General features: G+C 36.7%; 2 protein-coding genes across 7 annotated transcripts; one reads left to right on the top strand and one right to left on the bottom strand.

Moving 5' to 3' along the window:
- Positions 1-36: 36 nt before the first annotated feature.
- Positions 37-7,877, top strand: Ranbp21 (exportin-5-like protein Ranbp21). Of its 5 annotated transcripts, XM_043412076.1 has the most exons (9): positions 195-336; positions 1,166-1,870; positions 2,109-3,815; positions 4,011-4,271; positions 4,384-4,507; positions 4,608-4,941; positions 5,055-5,424; positions 5,614-5,824; positions 6,221-7,877. In XM_043412076.1, the coding sequence occupies exons 1-8, from the start codon at positions 322-324 to the stop codon at positions 5,773-5,775; spliced, it is 3,678 nt and encodes a 1,225-aa protein (XP_043268011.1). In that variant the 5' UTR covers positions 195-321; the 3' UTR covers positions 5,776-5,824; positions 6,221-7,877. The 5 variants fall into 5 exon arrangements, with proteins under 5 accessions (XP_043268012.1, XP_043268013.1, XP_043268014.1 ...); XM_043412077.1 differs by lacking the exon at positions 195-336 and adding an exon at positions 37-85 and having other exon boundaries at positions 5,614-7,877; XM_043412078.1 differs by lacking the exon at positions 195-336 and adding an exon at positions 51-180 and having other exon boundaries at positions 5,614-7,877.
- Positions 7,878-8,336: 459 nt separating this feature from the next.
- On the bottom strand, positions 8,337-19,410 carry Ac13E (Adenylyl cyclase 13E). 2 transcript variants are annotated; one of them, XM_043412066.1, is made up of 8 exons: positions 18,864-19,406; positions 18,189-18,483; positions 16,330-17,693; positions 15,877-16,131; positions 14,934-15,394; positions 14,350-14,505; positions 13,960-14,159; positions 8,337-13,611 (listed from the first exon to the last, which is right to left on the bottom strand). In XM_043412066.1, the coding sequence occupies exons 1-8, from the start codon at positions 18,868-18,870 to the stop codon at positions 11,799-11,801; spliced, it is 4,551 nt and encodes a 1,516-aa protein (XP_043268001.1). In that variant the 5' UTR covers positions 18,871-19,406; the 3' UTR covers positions 8,337-11,798. The 2 variants fall into 2 exon arrangements, with proteins under 2 accessions (XP_043268001.1, XP_043268002.1); XM_043412067.1 differs by lacking the exon at positions 14,350-14,505 and having other exon boundaries at positions 18,864-19,410.
- Positions 19,411-19,767: the final 357 nt, after the last annotated feature.

Below are 19,767 nucleotides of genomic sequence, written 5' to 3'. Positions count from 1 at the left end.
GCCCCGTGTACCATTATGTATATATACATGCGATCGTCCAACGTGCCGCATCTCACACAGAAGCCAGCCTCATTCTCGGGTTCGGGTAAAATGTTCACGTTTATAAGTATTTATTATTGAAAAGAAAAGGGAATTTCGAACCATCAAAGTGTTCATTACGAACGGTGAAGAAAAACAACAGTAAATAAAAGTGTATTGCGCGATAAAACGACACAGTGACGCGCTATAACGATTCTTGCCAAACATCGGAATCTTGAGCTCGATTTTTTTCCTCTTTTTTTTCAACGCAGCTCTTTCCGTGCGGATATACTCTGTCAAGGCATGGTCGGCGTGCACGTATGATGTGTTCCTCTAAAAACTGCGGGGACCTCGTGTCGAAATATACTTTTGCTTTTTTCATTTATTTTTTTATCGCTAAATTCTCTATCATCAAAATCAAAAATAAACATCCTTGCCAAACCGTTCATATCGATATGACGAAATTTTTTTACGTATTTGCTTAGAATATTATAGTGATTAATTAGGCAAATGAAAAAATAAAAATCCTCCCAATAGATAATGGGAGGGGGTGGTTTCACTCATTTTGAAAGTTGGACTTGAGGAACACCAATTGCATGCTCAAAAAAAAAATATAACGTTTCTATATGACCAATTTTTTTCCAAAACTGTGTGCAAAGTCGTCCTTTTGAAATTCCACATTTATTTGCTGTTCCTGCAATCAACTTAGAGTACGGTGCTCTATTTGGAAAAAAATTAACGACTATCAATTTTTCTCTAACCCTTATCAAATGGGGAAAATTTTTTTAATTCTCACAACCCAAGCAACCCACACAAGTTTCTACTAAATAGCAATAAAATTGAGTAAATTTTTTCCCTACATCCTCTTCAAATTTTCAAAAAAATTCCAACATAAGGAAATATTCATTTACTCTGGCTATTTATTTTTCCAAGAATTATATGAGCCATGTAATTATATGAGCCATGTAATTATATGAATTTGCAAAATTATTATAGTGTAAAAAAGTTTTTGGAGCAAAAATTTTGGAGGGATTTTTTTGTTGCTCCAAAATAAATGGATGTTCCCAGAGAAAAAAAACTCCAATGATCAAAATCTGAAACATTCCATCATTACAAATTAAGTAATACTGAAAATGGAAAATTTCAGCGCAACACGGACACAGGGATGGAGTTTGGGGTGGGCGATGTTGCCCAAATCTCAGGGGAACTTGCACGGGTGGTGGAAGTAATGATGTCACCAGATATACCGCATCAGCAGCGTTTGGATGTGTATAATGCTTGTGAAAGGTTTAAAGAGACTTCGCCATTGTGCGCGCAATGCGGCCTTTATTTGGCACAAAAATCACCTGAAAGAAGTTCCATAGTGAGACACTTTGGTTTACAATTAATGGAGCATTGTATCAAATATCGGTGGACTCAAATATCGCAAACAGAAAAAATCTTTATAAAGGAAAACGCAATGAAATTATTGCAAGAAGGAACAGACCCTCGTTCTCAGGACGAAACTCATATCAAAGACGCGCTGTCACGAGTCGTTGTTGAGATGATAAAACGTGAGTGGCCTCAGCAATGGCCAACTCTGCTCGCCGAATTGAGTCAAGCTTGCACCCATGGAGAGAGTCAAACTGAAGTCGTTCTCCTTGTTTTCCTGCGCCTCGTTGAAGACGTAGCACTTTTACAGACCCTTGAGTCAAATCAAAGACGAAAGGACATTTATCAAGCTCTCACCACTAATATGGCTGAAATTTTTGCCTTTTTCCTTCGGCTCATGGAACAACACTTTTCTGAATTTCAAAAACAAAGTGCTCTGGGTAATACCACCGAAGCTGGTGCTCACAGCAAAGTTGTTCAGGTACGGTAAATTTTCTAGAAAATTCATAGACTTTTTCTGTTGATGCTTTTGAATATTTTATGTAAGATTTTCAATGAAAGAGTATTTCAATATTAATTAAAGTTCACAAATTTCGTATAAGTTTGTAATGATATGCACGAAATTTGTGAAAATGAAGAAACAAGACTGCATGACAGTACGATGGGAGAAGAAGCGAGTTTGTTAGTGTTTGCTAAAATTTTTCGATCATTTCAATCAGGTGGTTTTGTTGACACTGACGGGATTCGTGGAATGGGTATCGATAAACCACATAATGGCGGAAGAAGGACGTTTGCCACGAATATTGTGTTTGTTATTGGGCGATCCAACGTTCCAGTGCGCGGCTGCAGAGTGCCTTTTACAAGTGGTAAACCGAAAAGGAAAAGCAGAAGATAGGAAACAACTGATGATTCTATTCACGGAGGAAGCATTGCGATACATATATTCGTCAGCGATAGCATCACCGGGCACCCACGTCGCATCGCATGAGAATCATTATTTATTTCTGAAAAAATTGACACAAGTACTGACGGGAATGGCAACACAATTGTGCACTCTTTGGGGTAAAGAAGACTCATCGAGCATACGTCCAAACAATTTCAACATATTCCTTGACGCTGTATTGAGTTTTACGATGCATTCCAGCTTAACGTTGACTCATTTGGCAAATTCAATTTGGATAATGTTGTTCAAACACGAACAAATAAAGACTGACTCGTTAATTCTCACTTACATACCAAAGTACATCGAGAGCACGGCGCCAAAACTTATGAAAATAGCTTATCCGAATGGACGTAACGCAAATGGCATAACAGCTTATTGCTTGACGGATTATGATTCCGAAGAAGAATTTGCCGTATTTCGCCATCGTCTCAGGATGGATTTACTCGAAGGTTTCCGCCATGCCACAATGGTGTCGCCCCTCGTAACATTCGCTTACGTGCAACAATGGTTAACAGCGAAAATAAGTAAAGGAATGGCGAACGTACGTTACAAGAGTGATCCGACCGATCCGGAGTATCTCGAGTGGGAAGCCCTCTCTCAAGCCTTGGATTCTGTGACATCGCGTATTCTTCTCGTAAACGAAAGGCCCAGTGTTCAAAACGGTCTTCAATTGCTCGAATTGTGTCTCGGCTATTCGCCCCAAGATCCATGGCTCTTATCTACCCTGTTATCTTGCGTCAGCGCTCTCTTCGTATTTCTTTCGATGTCAACAGGCTCCATGACCATGCCGGGAGTTGCAATATTGCCTCGAGTTTTGGAAAAAATATTTGCCGCTCTCGTTTTTCAAGCGCCTGGCGAAACGAAAAATACCCGTTCCAGAGCGACTAAAAATGTTCGACGACACGCCGCCAGTTTGATGGTGAAAATTGGCCTCAAATATCCTCTTCTCTTGTTGCCTGTATTCGATCAAATTCACACTACCGTTAGAGGATTAATTCGGGAACCGAGCCAACTCTCCAGAATGGAGAGTGTCATTCTTTACGAAGCACTTTTACTTATATCCAATCATTTTTGTGATTACGAGAGACAAACGTGTTTCGTTGCTGAAGTTATTGGCGAAGGCTCCGCTCAATTCATGGCTCTGGGACTCGAGGCTTTCAAAGGGCCCATTGAATTCATGCGATTTGTTGGACTGGACAGACCACCCGTGGAATTCGGTCTCGATGATCCGGCTGCGAAGAATCGTGCTGATCTCTTGTTCTGCATATCCACCGTTCTGAGCGTTGTCAAGCGTTGTTCCATACCCGAAGATCCTGACAGAGCTGCCAGAGGTGGATTCGTCGCCGCTCTCAGCGAAAGTGGCAATCCTGTGTATAGAAATCCTATCGCTCCCCACATTATACCAGTTTTACCGACTCTTTTCGCTCTGGTTCGTGCTATGAACGCTCTTTTTACTCCAGCCGCGTTGGCTTCACTTTCCGAAGTAAGTTTTACGTAATCGCTTGTCTTCTATCGCTTCGAATGTCCCAAATTTGCAACGCCTTCGAATATCTTAAAGTCATAATCTATATTACTAGCAAACTTTTTCCAATATCACTCAAAATATAATTACCCGCTGTAAATTACGTACCATTTTTTATTTAAAAACTACATTTTTATTGTATATTGTGAATTGCAGGGTTTCCGGAATGCTCATGGCCTCCTCGAGTCGGAAAAGACAAATTTGCTCGGTTTGGGCATCGGTAACGGTGGCGATAATACTCCCGAAACTGATCAAGTACCCAATGCACCACTCACACGAATGCAATCATTTCTTTCCAATATTCAAGATCATTGTTATCACATGCTTGGAAGTGGTTGTCACACTATAGGACGAGACTTTTATCAGCTTTCTGGTCTTGCTCCGGCTCTTCTCAATTCAGTTTTCTCAAATATGGAGGTGAGTTTATTATTAGTTTGTTCACCATTAATTTTTTTTTTGTATTTCCTTTTTTCAAACTTCGAAATCTCCGTTCATTCATTGTTTCATAAAACATTTCAACGAATTTCAGGTCATTCCAGACTACAGACTACGGCCAATAATACGGGTTTTTCTCAAGCCCTTCATATACTCGTGTCCGCCTGCATTTTACGAAAGTGTCTTAGTCCCGGTACTTACGCACGTGTCTACGCACAGTGAGTACAAATAGAGAAATCCAAAAAAAATCAACTCTCACTCGTATCGATATTCGGAGTCGAATCATTGAATTTTTCTCTTTTTTTTTTTATTTTTAAGTGTGTCAGAGACTGAGCGCGAAATGGCAATACATAACGAGACTGTACGAATCGGGTCTCGACGAGGAAAATACCGATGCTCAGGAGGTCATCGACGACATGCTCAACAGAAATTTAACGAGAGATTTCGTGGACGTTTTAAAAGTTACGATTGTCGGTGGTGCAGCGTGCGATGCTTCGCCACCGGATTCTATGGATCACGACAGTGGAGGTATGGCTGTTGATCCACCAGCGTCTCGAGGAAATAGTATCGTCGCCGAGGTTGTCAGTGAATTGGGGGCCTTTGTACTTCGTCATCCCTCGACGTGTCACAGCGTTGTTCTCTGTGTACTCGGGTACGTTGTTCTTCGTTTGGAAAAAACAAAATACAATCCGAGCCGAAAATCTCATCAAAATTTGACGTTGAATAGTGAAAATGAAAACCTTTGTATTTTTTGCATATGCACAGCGCCCTTTCATGGAACGATTCGAACGCAAGCTTAAAAGCAACAATGTTGACCGGACCAATCGTACGTGCATTGGCCAGTGACGGTAGCCTAACACCTGCCATGGCAGCTCACATAATGGTCGCCGTACTGCAAGGTCTCCAACTTCACGGACAACACGAGGCTAATCAAGGTTCTCTCGTGACTCTCGGGGCACAGGTCTACGAATGTTTACGCCCAAAGTTTCCAAACATCATTGAAGTGATGCAACAAATACCGGGTGTGAATCCCGCCGATTTGCAACGCTTCGATGAGAAAATGTCGGTGACCAATACTAAGGGAAATAAAGTTGAAAAGGGGAAAAAAGAATTATTCAAAAAAATCACGAATCAGGTAAGACGTTGAAGTACGATAAAAATAATGTTTTGCTATTTTTATGGTGATTGTCGTAAAAGCATGATCGAATCGTCGGTTTTCAAGAAGTGATAAGCAAATGGAGTAGTATTGAAGAAAAAAAGGTTATCTCCACCGTCATTGGAAAATAAATTAATCGTAATCGAAATGGTTCCAATGTTTTTTCAGTTGATAGGGCGAAGCGTCGGTCAGCTGTTTCGCAAAGAAATAAAAATCGATAACTTGCCAAGATTGAAAGTGACCGGTAAACCTCAGACGATAAGAGTCGACGACATCTCGAAGAACTCAGCAGATACAGGATTGACAGCTCTTTTTGCTGGGCCCACGTAGCAGAGAGCGTTAGACAACCGTGCTTTGCTCGGTTGGTCTAGTTCGATAAGTAATTATAATTTGTCATGAAGAAATATCGCTTCAACATGTTTGAGAACGCGAAGGAAGGGAAAGAGAAAAGTAAGGGATCAAAAGTCAGGAACGAAGCGATTTTCAAAAGATCCTTTCCGTTTGTTGGAAAGAAAATGTTTATGAAAACCGAAATAAACTTGTCGATATTGAGATCGGACGGCTTCTGTGAAAAATCGCAATATAAGAACGGCCACTAGCTGATAATTTCAAATTTCTCATTGTGAATTCGAATAGTAAGATCAAAGATTTTGCACACACATCGTCGACTGGACTCTTTTGAAAATATTTGCTGCGAAAATCGCATATTTCCAAGTCACCATTGTAAACTAGTTGATTCGTTTGTTTCTTCATTTTTTCCTTTTATTTATTTTAGTTACGATACCGTGAAGGAAGAAAGCGACTATAGAGTGTTGCATTGCTGGCCGATTTGCACCGTTAACAGCATTTTTCCGTAAGCTGTCGAGATGATTTTTTAATTTGTTTTTTTCGGTTGTTATCTCGGGGAGCATGAGAATAAGATCTCTTTGCATTGCTTTGCTCGAAAATGATTATTCACCAAACTTCGGAATAGTGACAATTAAGTCGATTCAATATTCTGCAATTTGGCAATAATCGTTGCGACAATTCCAGGGCCGAAAAGCAGTCAAGTGTTTTCAAAATTAGTGGTTCGAATAGCGATTTCGACTTCACGAAAATCGCCTTCAGTATCGATGAAAGGAACCGAAACCCCAAAGATCCATGTTTTTCTCGAAAAATTTTGATACAGTCTCCAAACGATAAGTTACGACCACAAATGGAAAAAAATGAAACATATTAAAAACTTTGTTTTTTTTTCGTATGATAACTTTAATGGAAGGTTAAATTTTTGTATGAAAATTTGTACGAATTAATGTTCCATGTTAGTGTGAATGGCACGCGAAGCAGCTGTTAAAATTTTAATTAAATTAAACAGTGTCTTCAATAATCCGTAGATTTCGTATGAATATTTCGTTCTTTGCGCACAGATCGTTTGACACGATCGTGTGAAAAGGCATTATTGTTTGGTTGTTTCCATTACGAAATAATTTGTACAATTTTATTATTAACGTCGCCACGACGCTGGATTCTCAACGAAAAATATTGCGAATAGCCGAAATCGTGTTCAACATTTATTCTTGAAAAAAGCGATCACGTTTTTTTCAACCTTGTTTCGTCTCCTTTTTCGCCGTTATCATTCCTCGATTATAAATTTATTGAAGCATTTACGTACTTCGTTCTACAGGATTTGCATTTTTTTTTGCGTTTTCGCCAGTCAATTGTTGGGAATGAAGAAAATTTCAAACTTTTGAGTGATTATTCCAACGTTATTGGATTTCGTCCTGTAGTAGAGGAGAAATAGATGTGAAAAAATGTGAAAAAAAAAACAGCAATGAATTGGATATAGAAATTGAAAAAAAGTACTACGTCGTAAATTGCGAATATGCACGATTTGAATGGAAAAAATATGGAATAAGTTTTTTTTATTTATTTTAGTACAATCTTTAGATCAGCAGTTATTATTTTTTGTAGAAAAAATCTTGAGAAATTAATATTAAAAAAAAACATAGAAAATTTTCCAGGAGAATAGTAATTTTATTAGAAAATTGTTTTCCATTCTTGTCATTCTTAGGAGAGAAGTTGATAACGTCGTCGAAAGATTTTCATGCCGAAAGTCTTTCAAATACATTTCAATTTTTACCAATATTTTTTCTTTTCCCATTTAAGTTTTTCAAATTGTATACGACACAAAATTTAAACTCGAGTTGTCGGACTCGAACGAATGACTGTTGAATCGAGAAGATGGAATTTGCAGAGGAAATTTGAAAAATATCAAATTCGCATGAAATCTACGAATATATTTTTTCTTTCTTCTTTTTTTTTCTCTTTTACAAGAACATTGTTTTTTCGTTCCATAAAGCTGCCAGTTCTACACGTCGTTGTATACCATCGGCTTGATAACGATGCTAATCTTGTATATATTGTATTGTAATAAAGAAATGCATTGACAATAACAGCGCATTCGTATACGGAAAAAAAAAATTCGCCATTCGTCTGTATAATTATGCATATACACAATATATATTTCTACATTTGTCGATAAAGCTTTTATATTATTCTTTATATTTAAATAATTATTTTATACATAATATTTTGTTGTTTCGCTTAATTTAATCTAATTATTTTGCTTTACATTCCAAATAACATCAACTAATTCCTTTTAGTATACAAGATAGGAAGTAGGAGTTGTGCTGTTAATGCAAATTATTGCATTAATAGTACATGATTTTTAAATACATTAGTCGGAGTTACAACTCTCTATTCCTCTCGGTAAGTATACAATTGTAAATTATCCTCATAAATAATAATAACAGATTACGTGTTCTTTTAAATTTGAGGTTTAGTTTGTTTGACGGTTTTGAAAACCGGGTTAGTGCCATCGATATGATTGAAAGAAATGCTAACACCTCAAAAAAAAGTACATGTACATTTATTTTGAATGCAATATAAACGTAGATAATGGCTATAACTTTTTATGGTTGACAAACGAAGATAGCGTTCAGGATAAATACAAAGAGACAATTTTTTGTACAACTGTGCCAAAATTGTTACACCCATATACATTAGTTTAACATCGGAGTATTGAAAATTACAACCCAATAATATTTTCTCTTACTCGAGGAACTATCGTAACGACCACGACGATGAAATCGAGGAACATTTTTTATAATTGAAGAAAAAATAAAAATTTCTCCATCAAAAGAAAATATAACAATGGAAAAGGAAAGTAATTCGTGATCAAAAAAATTGAAATAGCACGATCCGTGATAATGAAAACAATTGGTCGAAATCGTATATAATTCAAAAGGTATTGACATATTTTTCGTTCTGAAATATTCGGGAACCCAATTATCTCGGGTTTTTTCGTCCCACAAATGTTACAATTACAACTATTGACAATCATCCATTTTGGGCTGTCGCGAATAATTTACAAAGAGTATCATAATATTCATCATATTTTACAAATATTTGTTTAGTTCGCTTTGCCAAGATACAATTTCGAGTAGATTTAACGATTTACGAAATTTGAGGAACGTCCGAAGTACTTATCGTTGTCAAAGAAAAAATATTTTTTCTTTTACTTTCTCAACAACGATTCAAGTATTAAAATTGTATAAAAATGCAAGCAATAAATATATTTTTTTTTATACTCTTGGGAGCGTCGACGGAGATTCTTTCTTTAAATCTGCGAATTACAATAACAACATCGCGGATTGTCGAGACAATGCAGGCACTTATTTTTTTTTTTTTTTTTCGGTATCTCAATTCCTTTCGATGGAAACGAGCGAAGAATATTTATTTTTTCGTTATGAATTTATCGATTTTGAAATTTTTTTCATTCTGAACGAAAACTCTATATTCCGCCGTGTATTCCTACGATTCTAACTTCTCGATCCGAATTTTTTCTTCTCTCTAAATTCGATATGGAGTTCTGCTATTTTGCATACACAGTTAATAACGTAGAGGAAAGTCAGCTAATTTGAAATGCAAAATAACAAGCATAATGCGATCCCAAATTAGCTGCATTTTATCGAGTATATTTGGATGGATCAAACACCATCATTTGAAAGAAAAATGAAGATTATTCGTCAGATCTCTCGGAAATGTACAAATCAACGTTGGAATGTGTTACCTACAATCGCAACTAATGATTCATACGATAATTATCTACTTGGCATATAATTATAGCGTGCGTGAATATCAATTTCGTCGATCGGATTTTTGTACACTCCTCTATTGCCCGAAAGCAACTAAATTTTATTTCTAATTATCGATCGAGGACAATGTTTTTGAGAAATCATTTTTTCCTCATTTCATAAACAGCGAGTGTTTTGTTTCGAAATTAAAAATATATTTTAGCTGCGGTTCGAATGTACTATTTTTCTTGTTCGTAGAATTTATATTTTCAACATGCTCGTGTTGGTTTTTGTATGATTTTCATTACAAAATGACAAATTACGGAAGGTTTTTCATGTAGATTCGGTTTCTAGTCGAAGTATTTAGAAATTCGAGAGGCAAACAAAATTTTTTGGCATTAGCGAGAAACTCAAAAGATTCGGTTTGTGTAGAAGCTCGCGGTTTAAGTGCCGTGAAAATATACTTTAACATGAATAAAACTATGTTGTTTCTGTACAATAATTGACGGTCCCTGCAACAATTTTCATTCTTCGGCGATGCTAAAACATTCACGTTCCTTTAAAAACAAAGATATCGGTTTTTGTTCGTAAAATCGGCTCTCTTGAGGATTGATCTGTAACATATTTTCCACTGTCGGACACAGTTATTTGCACTTTTTTCCACTAATTGGCTGCGCATAATTTCTAAAGCCACACGTTATCTTTTTCAGAAACCATTTCTTCTGCTCAATACGTATCAATAAAACAAAGAATCAAGGGTGTGTGTATTGAAAATTAAAATAAAAAATTATCTCAAGTATTTAATATTTTTTCCAAAGAATCGCCTCATTGAAATTCGGTAGCACGAAAAATTGAATCCTTTTTTTTCAAATGAAGTTTGAAAGTGTAGCTGAAATTCTAAAGCTCGGTGAACCAGTTTTGTGTTAAATGTTATTCATCGTTAATGAGAATTCGTAATCAAGTGCAGTCGGAATTGTTAATTCCTCAGCCCAAAACAGTTTTGTTAAACATCTCTATCGATTCTATTTTTTGTCATCCATACAATAGAAGATGCGAAGGGATCATTTTGTAACGAATATCTTCATTCTATTATACAATTTTTTTTAAAGAAAACCCTCTTTTCTCTTATAGAATAGCAGAAAAAAAAACACAAAAATGGCTTGAGCCTTTTCATTTCAAGGTTTGATTTTGTCTTCATCGTGCGACAATGTTCGAGTGGCCATAATTAAAAAATAAAATATGGAATTATTCGACCAACTTCAGTGTGTATTTATCTATGAATATATAAATATCATTTTTCGTTAATTTTTTACCTACATGTTCAGTAAAATTGTATCGTTGGTACTTAGCGAAAGCCCTTGAAAACTTTTACAAGTTTTTCCGTATGTTTTTCATTTTCATTTCGTATTTTTCTCTTCTCACGCTCGATTGTACATGTCAATGGATATAAATACGTGATATTTACAAAAATACAATATCTCGGAATAAATATCTCTCGTTTAAAGAGTTTCTTTGAGCAGTTAACGAATGAAGTAAAGTGCTTTACCTCATAGCCAACTTTCCTCCCATTTCTCTTTCGTTTTCGTTCGGTTTTAACGACTCGTAGTTTAAAAACATGACTCACTCTTTCTTTTCTCTCTTATAATTACATCTCGTAACCTCTTTCTTCATTCATTCAAAGGCATTGGATATTTTGAAAAATTCTTCTACTTCCCTCATTCCAATCGTTTTTTTCGAACACAATTTATGTCGGCGTCACAATGTTTAGTTATCGATCGATCAATTATTAAGTACAGGGAGTAAACAATTTTTTTGACAATACTTCGTAGCACTGTTTGTTGTAATCTTATGTATGACTGACAAAACAAATTGTATCTCGAGCTCAGTTGTATACTTTTCGAGAATAATAATATATCAACAAATCTTTGTATTTTTCGATATTATCGCTGATAATTCCCAAAGGATTAGTACTGCAGTTCGAACCGTTGAAACGGAACGGAAAGTTTTTTCTTTCTATTCAATAGCCAATGCCTCAGTTGATCAAAGTGTTGAAATTTGCGCCACTTTTTCGATATTCAATTTGAGACAATGTTCCAACAAGCCACATTGCCCGTGAAGATAAACTATTTGGTTGTGTTCCAAAGTTCAATAGTATCGAACATATCCACGTCGTACTACACACGAGACGACGAGATAAAAATGTAACTGTACGACAAAAGGAAAGAGGACTCGTCGGATTCACTCGCCAGTGGGATCGTTAACAACTTCATCGACAGAATTTTTTTTACCCTTGAGAAGAAAGACATTCATGTTATCTTTGCCTTTGACGTAAACTTGACCACGTGGCTCAAAATCGTAGTATTTGGACAAAACATCCAAACAATTACTAGCCAGTTGGATTCTACCTGCAACACCTGTAGAGTCCATTCTTGAGGCAATATTAACAGCATCGCCCCAAATATCATAATACAATTTAGTTGCACCTATAACACCGGCAGTAACGTCACCGTGATTATAACCAACCCGGAGAATCAATTTGAAGCCCAAAAGATCGCGATTAAAATCATAAATAACTTTGTGCATGGCAACCGCAAAATCAAGTAATTCGATCAAGTGCGAATGTTCGTGTTCACTCTGTTGTCTTACTTGGGGATTCAATCCACTCGCAGCCATAAAAGTACTGCCGATTGTTTTGATCTTTTCGACATTCGCAAATTCAGGCTTTTCGAGAATTTCGTCAAAATCACCGATCAATTCGTTCAAAACTCTTAAATATTCCTTTCCACCGAGATAAGATTCGTCGTAAAGTTCATTGAAGTTTACGATACTCGCAAATATGATTCCAACCGATTGATGATTCTGCGAATATTTGGCTGTCGTTTTCAATTGATCAGCTACGTATTTCGGTATTATATTGTGCAACAACCAATCGGCCTGATTTTTCATTGCTTGGACACGCGTTTTGTCTCTCGCTGCAACTGCGTTTCCATGAAAACTCAAGCGATAACTTATTTCAAATTCACGATTGAGAAACCAAACGAGAATTAACAAAAGCAACATGTCAAGAAATATTTCTTTATCGTACAGCTTTTCGTTGTATCGTCGTGACCGAAATTTTTTCTCAACTGATTTGGCAGTTTGCAAATTATCGTGTTCGGTCGAGTGTGTCGTCGTGCTTGTCACTTTTGTCTGTTCGTATTCCATATCTTGATCTTTGGGTATCGGTATGTTTACAGGGACTGGAGGTTCCGCCTCGTTGTGGGAAGTTTCCGGTATCGGAGGCGGTGGAGCATCGTCGATATCGCGACGAAATCGACGATCTGAAATCGCTGAATCGTCGTACACCGGGGCAAGAGAATTGTCCTCGACCGACAATGATTTTGGTGCTTGAATGGAGAAGCTTTCGTTGGTGCCTTTATACGAGACGTGGCTGGCAACCAAACAGATGAACAATACACCGGCAAGAGCGACAAGAAAGTTTTTCATCCAACAGTTGAGTTGAGTAAAATTACAAAAATGCACGAGACCAACGAATATGAGGTAACTATAATAATATTCGAAATGATTGAGGCCGGCGCGGAAAGTGTTGCAGGAGAAATTCATCAGTATGGAAATGATTGGTAAACCGACGAGGACAGCGCCGCAAGCGTGCCACGGGTACCAGCGTGAGAAAAATTTAAATATCTCTTGTGTGAAAGTCGCGTGTATCGAGTTCGGATTCAGTAATTGACGAACGCACATCATAACAACGATTGCCTGAATCGATGTCGCGATCGAACAAAACACAACGAAGTAGAGCGTTGGCTTGCACAATAAAAACAACGATGCTGTTATCGCCGAATATACCAACGCTGATACGAAGATATCAAAGTAAGTGTTGAATCGAGACGTCGCTAATGTCGGTGGATTCCCTCCTAAATTCTCGTTCACTTTGTGTGCATTCTGACGGTATTCTTTTTCCATTTCTCTGTTCTTGAAGAATAATGTTACGCTTGATAATGGCGGCTTCACGAAATACGATCTTTGTGACGTCACGTTGTCCTGTACACATCTGCAATGTTATTTTTACTAAGTTATATATTCTTTGTTGCGTTAATTGAGTTTAAGGGAGGAGCAGCATTTTTCTATCCGAACAGAACGACAGATACCCCGTTAAAAAATAATCCTAAGTCAATGCAGCAGAATTGAAGCGGACGAACTCACCAATTTTATTTTCTAGATTTGTAAAACACATTTTTTTAACTGTTATTTCTGGGTGTTCAACGATTTGATTCATCAGTTTACCGAGATATTCGTCTTTGCGTTCGAATAGAATAACCATAAAGTGCCTAATATTATTAGCCAAGGTTTCATTTTAATTTACCATGTTGATTTTACATATGTACTTTTGCAAATATACCTGATGAGTTGAAGATCGGATTGTTTTCGCAACTTGTGAAAACAGGCACCGAAAGTGTCAGTAACAGCGGGTGGAAACGGATAAGGTGGCACCGATGAGGATGGCTCGTGCGTCGAATTTAATGTCGAACTTGATGTGTAGTAGCCACTTACTCTGTGACCAAGAAGATCACCTTGAGCCATGCCGTTCATGAGGAATAACTGCAATAACCATAAATTCGTTGTCATCGTCAAACTTAAAAAGCAAGATTCAATAAAACATATGGAAAAATGAGAATAAATGCAATTAATTGGAAAAAATTAATCAAATGAAAAGAAATAAATAAATTTCTCGATCATTAATGGATTGTCGTTTGTTTTTCAATAAAATTATGCTCCAAATTGTACAGACTTGTTGCTGTATGCTGCTTCTCCGGCTATTGCTCCTTATTCCAGAGTCTTTTCTACTACAGATCGAGGAAGCGTGACTCAGAGAATCCTGGCCGCAGAGCAAAGGACTCGAGGGCATGGGATTTGGATCCATTTCAATACCATTACTCACCGGTATCTAAAGACCAGATATCGGGATTCTTTTTCAATAATGAATCTTTCTAGACATTTTTCAAATGAGATTACAATTACTTTGATACAAAACATGGACGTTCTTTTAACAAAATTCAGAAGCTTTCTGTATAAAAGATTGGAAATTTTTTTTTTTCATAGTCCTTATAAATTCCTTTGTAATATTAAATTAGAAAAAACGAGAGTTATATTTTTCGGATGCTAAAAACCAAATAAAAAACGAAAAATATGAGATAAATTATAAAAAATAATTAACTGGGTATGAAGAACAGAATCGGAAGAGAATAAAAAGTGATTATCAAATAAGAGTTTGCAATGGTCAATATTATCGGAAACCTCTGCAAACGTCTGTGCATCGAACGATTAAAAATCAATAATTGAACTATGATTTGTCTGTGTACGGAACAGACTTACCCCGGTAAATCCGTTGAGACCTTCTTCGCATGTGCTCACAGGTATTTCAACCTTGGTTTCTTGAGGGGGGACGAGAATTTTTTCATTGTCGATATCGAGAGGTGCCATCTCTTCGGTGGTTCTCTGCCTCTGCAAATATCTCCATGGTTTGCTACGAAGTTTCTTTTTTCCGTAGCTCGCGCTTGATATGGGACTCTTGCTAGCCTCGTCCTTTTTCTCATCGTTTTCTTCATCGTTTTCGGAATCCAATATGCTCGGCAACGAGTTTGCCTTCATTCTGTAACTGCTCGTATTGGTAACCATGTGAAGATAATGATTTCTCGGCTTGAATTGATTGTTGCATGAGGCCAAACGATGTCTCGATTGCATCAGCGGTGATATACTCATTGGTGCGTTTACGTTGTTTATGAACTCGCTCACGAGGTCCGATTTTCGACCTTTGATGAAGTAACTTTTTAAACCTAAAAACAAAATTCAAACTTTATCGCCAACTAAATTTATTAATCATTACATCGTTATCAACAATGAAGGAATAGAATTTTGTATGAAAACAAATTTTTTGTTTTCTTGCCTCGATGTGAGAAAAAATTATATCGAAAAATGCGAACTGAATTCGGCAAAAAAATTGAAAAATTTTCCGGATAAAAAGTTGCGGGTAGAAAATGGAAAATCACGTTTTGAGAAAAATTTATACAGATTCATATACGATTATCCAGTGACAGATTAACGTAATTTAGAATTAAGAACAGGACATGGATTGAGAACAAAAACATTGGCTGTGGACCTTTGCACTTCTTCATTGTTTGTATTTTAATGAAATTATGTGATTTCTTCAAAGATTCATTACTCGAATTATTGTTTTTTCCTATTTTTCTGTGAATGAATAAAATTCGGGATGAATGAAATTGACGAACGGATGTAGAATATTCGAATATTTACCTACCATTGATGGTATCGCCCGGCTCGGTTAGATATTCGTCACCGAGAAAACTCAAAGTTTTCTCACTGAAATGAACTCTCCCAGGTTTTCCCGTACTCTCCAATTTGTTAGCAAACGTAACGTCATTCGACCAGACGTCGAATTTGAATCTTTTCGTTCCAACGATGCCACAAAGTACTGTTCCTGTGTGAACACCGACGCGCATGTTTACACCCTCGCGTCTCTCGACGTCGAACTGTTTTATTGCTTCGATCATTGCTGGAAAATAATAAAAAAATGATTAGAAAAAAAACGGATAAACACGTGTCATCTATTCATGCTCGAAGCAAAAAGGCTATTCCTGAATCTAGAACAAGAAACAGTTTTTTACTATATTTTCCGTTGATCCATAAATTTATTGTTTTTCTAGAGTAAAAAATGGATTTTATCTGAGAGAGAAATAAAAGTTCTCCTTACCTAAGCCCATTTCGACGCAACATTTAGCATGATCAGGTCGAGGTTCGGGACAGCCACTGACGCAATAATAACAATCACCAAGAGTTGAGATTTTTTCGCAGCCGTGATGTTCACAAAGATCATCAAATCTTTCGAATAAATCGTTGAGTATACCAACGAGTTCTTCTGCAGTTTTGTTGGAGCTCATGCGAGTAAAGCCAACGATATCGGCGAAGAGAATACTAACGTCTTCCATCGAATGCATATTGAAGGGACGAAACAAGGATCGTATATCTGTGTGATTGGAAGGTATAGATCCTTTTTTCAACGAATCTTCTCGTTCCCGTTCGCGTTCGCTTTCCTCCATTAACCAATCAGCAACCTTGGGTGGCATGACAGAATGTATCATTTTTTCTTTCAATTGTTTTTCCATTTCGAGCTGTCTACGAACGAGTAACGATTGTCCAACTTTCATGAAGGTGCCTCTCATACGAACGAAGGTCATAATTAATATGTGTACACCAATAATGTGTATGCAAATTTGCATAAGAATTCTTATTGCCAGAGTTGTTGAAAAATCAACTTCGTCCAAGAATCGTTGATTTTCGTTAATCAAAGTACTTGTAGCTTCCGGATGTCCCATGGAAAATTGTGTCGAAATCGGCAAGCTCTCGTTAATCGTATTGGTAAGAAATGTGCTCGGATTTATATTCTTCAACAGATCTGAATTTCCTATAGCTTTGGAAATTTTATCAACAACTTTCTGACCATCGAGCATCGCCATTCCTAGGCTCGATAACAATTTAGTTTCTTCAGTTCCAAATATTTCACTCTCGTTCGATGTCGAATTTCGAGATTCTCCTCTTCCTAATATCGTTACGGTCTCCCCCGTATTTGTCGTATAATTCGAGCTCTGTTTTCTCACTATAACGGACTCATGAAATTCGTTGTTGTAGTAGTAATGTTCCGAGGCACTCGAATTATAAAGATAGGCCGTTAGGAACTCGAAAAGTATCGAGTACAATGTACAAATACCGACACATGCGTACAAAGGCATTGGCATTACTGTGTATATGAGTAACAAAATTTCTGAGCAGAGCGCAAAATGACCGACCAGCGTTAAACCATCGCTGTGCGGTGGCACCAATACCAAAAATAATAACGATAATAGGCACATCATCGTCGCGACTCCCACAGACGTTGGAAATACATAATTCCTGTACTTTTTTGTGTATGTTAGCCACAGTGCGAGTAACATCGTTACGCATACGCTGCCGAATATCGAGGCTATCACTGGCCATGACGATGTCTCATTTTGTGTCCCAACTACCACAAAATAAATTAGCCAGGACAGCGAAACTGTCAGTATATAAATAAGGGCGTACCTGCAAAGTGGTAAAACATGCGGTTAATAATCTCGAAATATTATATCCTGCCGTACAATCTTTCAATTTTTATTAATAAGACTAACTAAAAAAATCAAATATCAAATATTTGATGTCTCACAAAATGTAATATTGACATTATAGATTTTCACTTTTATATCTCCCTGAAACCTTTCAAAAAATCAGTAAGTTTTAAATCTTGTGCATATTTTTGAAAGAAAATTTGATATCGTTACTATGAAATTTTTGAGCACGATTTCAACAGTCTTTCTAATAACATTTTTGCAAATTTTAGAGAAAAAAGTGCAAAAAAGGTATAAGAACCTTGTAAAAATTATATTAAGAAATTTATTTTTCACTCCTATTGAGGAACAATTGTTCAAGTGTTTTTGAACAAGTGTATCTCTTTCTGTTCCAAGCTATTGTAGGATTCAAGCGATACCTTCCATGCTTGGCGTTAAAGACTTTAAAAGAACACAGTGACCGTGCATATACCTGAATCTCAACCTTATTTGTGGAAAGGCACTACGCTTGTACTGTTCCTCAAGGATCTCGGAATCGAATCTGGGATTCCACCAAGATTTGGCTGCAGCTCTTTCGAATGGCACTGGGAGCCCAACCCCACAGCATCCAATACTATGGCCGCTATGGGCAAGATACGTCTGTATGTATGGTGCCAGTGATATTTGAATATCATCATTTCCATCTTCTGTTTGCCCTTTACCTTTGCTGTAGCTCACTGAGGAGCTTCGTTTGCGATCATTAGCCAGAGTCATCCTGGCTGACCTATCTATCAAAAGATTATGACAACCATTGTGGTATTATTAGAATTTGTGATTATTGAAAAATTTTGAATTTATTTCTATGTTTATAAAATATTAACACTTTTGATTATCATTGACATTGAATTTATGCACGGAATTTTGATAATTGCTACTATCATTACTATTATTAGTAAAACTTTTTCCTCAAAGACTTTTGAAATAGACTTTGTGACATTTCAATTTCAGATAACCATCGATTTCAAATATACAATAAAAAATCATAATCATGAGAAAAATTTAAATCTTATCACTAACGGAATACAAATTGGTAGAATGGATTTGATGAAATGTCAGAACAAATTTCAGTTGGAAAAATATACAACTGTTGAAATAATGTGAGTCTTACCTGTCATTCAAGAGCGAAAATGCCAAAACAATGGATATACCATCGTATGATGCTCCATCGGAGGAACGTAACAATAATGTAGAATGATGAAATAAGAGAAGTCGCGAATAAAAAAGTCGAAGAATTTAATCCGCATCAGCAAGTGTCAGAATTTGACATTTTCTAAGGTGGTCTGATAACGAAAAAATGTTCGATGTAACGTTTTGGTATAATAGGCTATAAAAAGAATAAGCTATATTTAAAAGTCATTCACGCATGACCCCTGAGATTTTGTACAATTAAAGGGAAAAAATACGTGTGTAAAAATAAAATTTATAATTTTTTAACTAATAAAAACAGTGTACAACATATCGCCCTTCGAACCGATACTGGCGGCCATTTTGAATTCCACTTTGGGGATACAAGATCATGTCACATGTGTAACTGGGGTTCTACGATATATATAATCATACTGATACTGGCAGGTGTGCGTAAATGGCGGTGAGGGGTATTTATATACCACTGAACTCTCTCTACTAATACTGGAACGTTGACTCCCATATAAAATTCTAACGGGTCCGATCGTTCCGAGAGAGAAAGCAAAAGTGTGAGATCGCGTCCATTTCTATCTGATTCATGCGCACGCGCATTCTTTATTGTACAGTCTGAACAGAAAATTGTTGCTTGTTGCATATATATGATGCGATTTGTGACGTGTGACCCACACGTGACCTGATGAGTCGCAGGATAAAAAAAAGCGAGAAATGAGCGCTAATTCGAGCGATATTTTAAACGATTCGCTTATTTCCAAAACATTCTTTTGATTAATTAAAATGACCAAATTATTTGTTTATTCTTTCATTAAACATTTTCTAGTTTCCACAGATTTTGGTATAAATCCATTGAGTTGAAAGAAAAAATGCAA

The sequence above is a fragment of the Venturia canescens genome, chromosome 2 (assembly GCF_019457755.1).
Source record: "Venturia canescens isolate UGA chromosome 2, ASM1945775v1, whole genome shotgun sequence".
In the NCBI taxonomy this organism is placed as follows: Eukaryota; Metazoa; Arthropoda; class Insecta; order Hymenoptera; family Ichneumonidae; genus Venturia; species Venturia canescens.
This window is presented reverse-complemented; position numbering and strand designations above follow the sequence as displayed.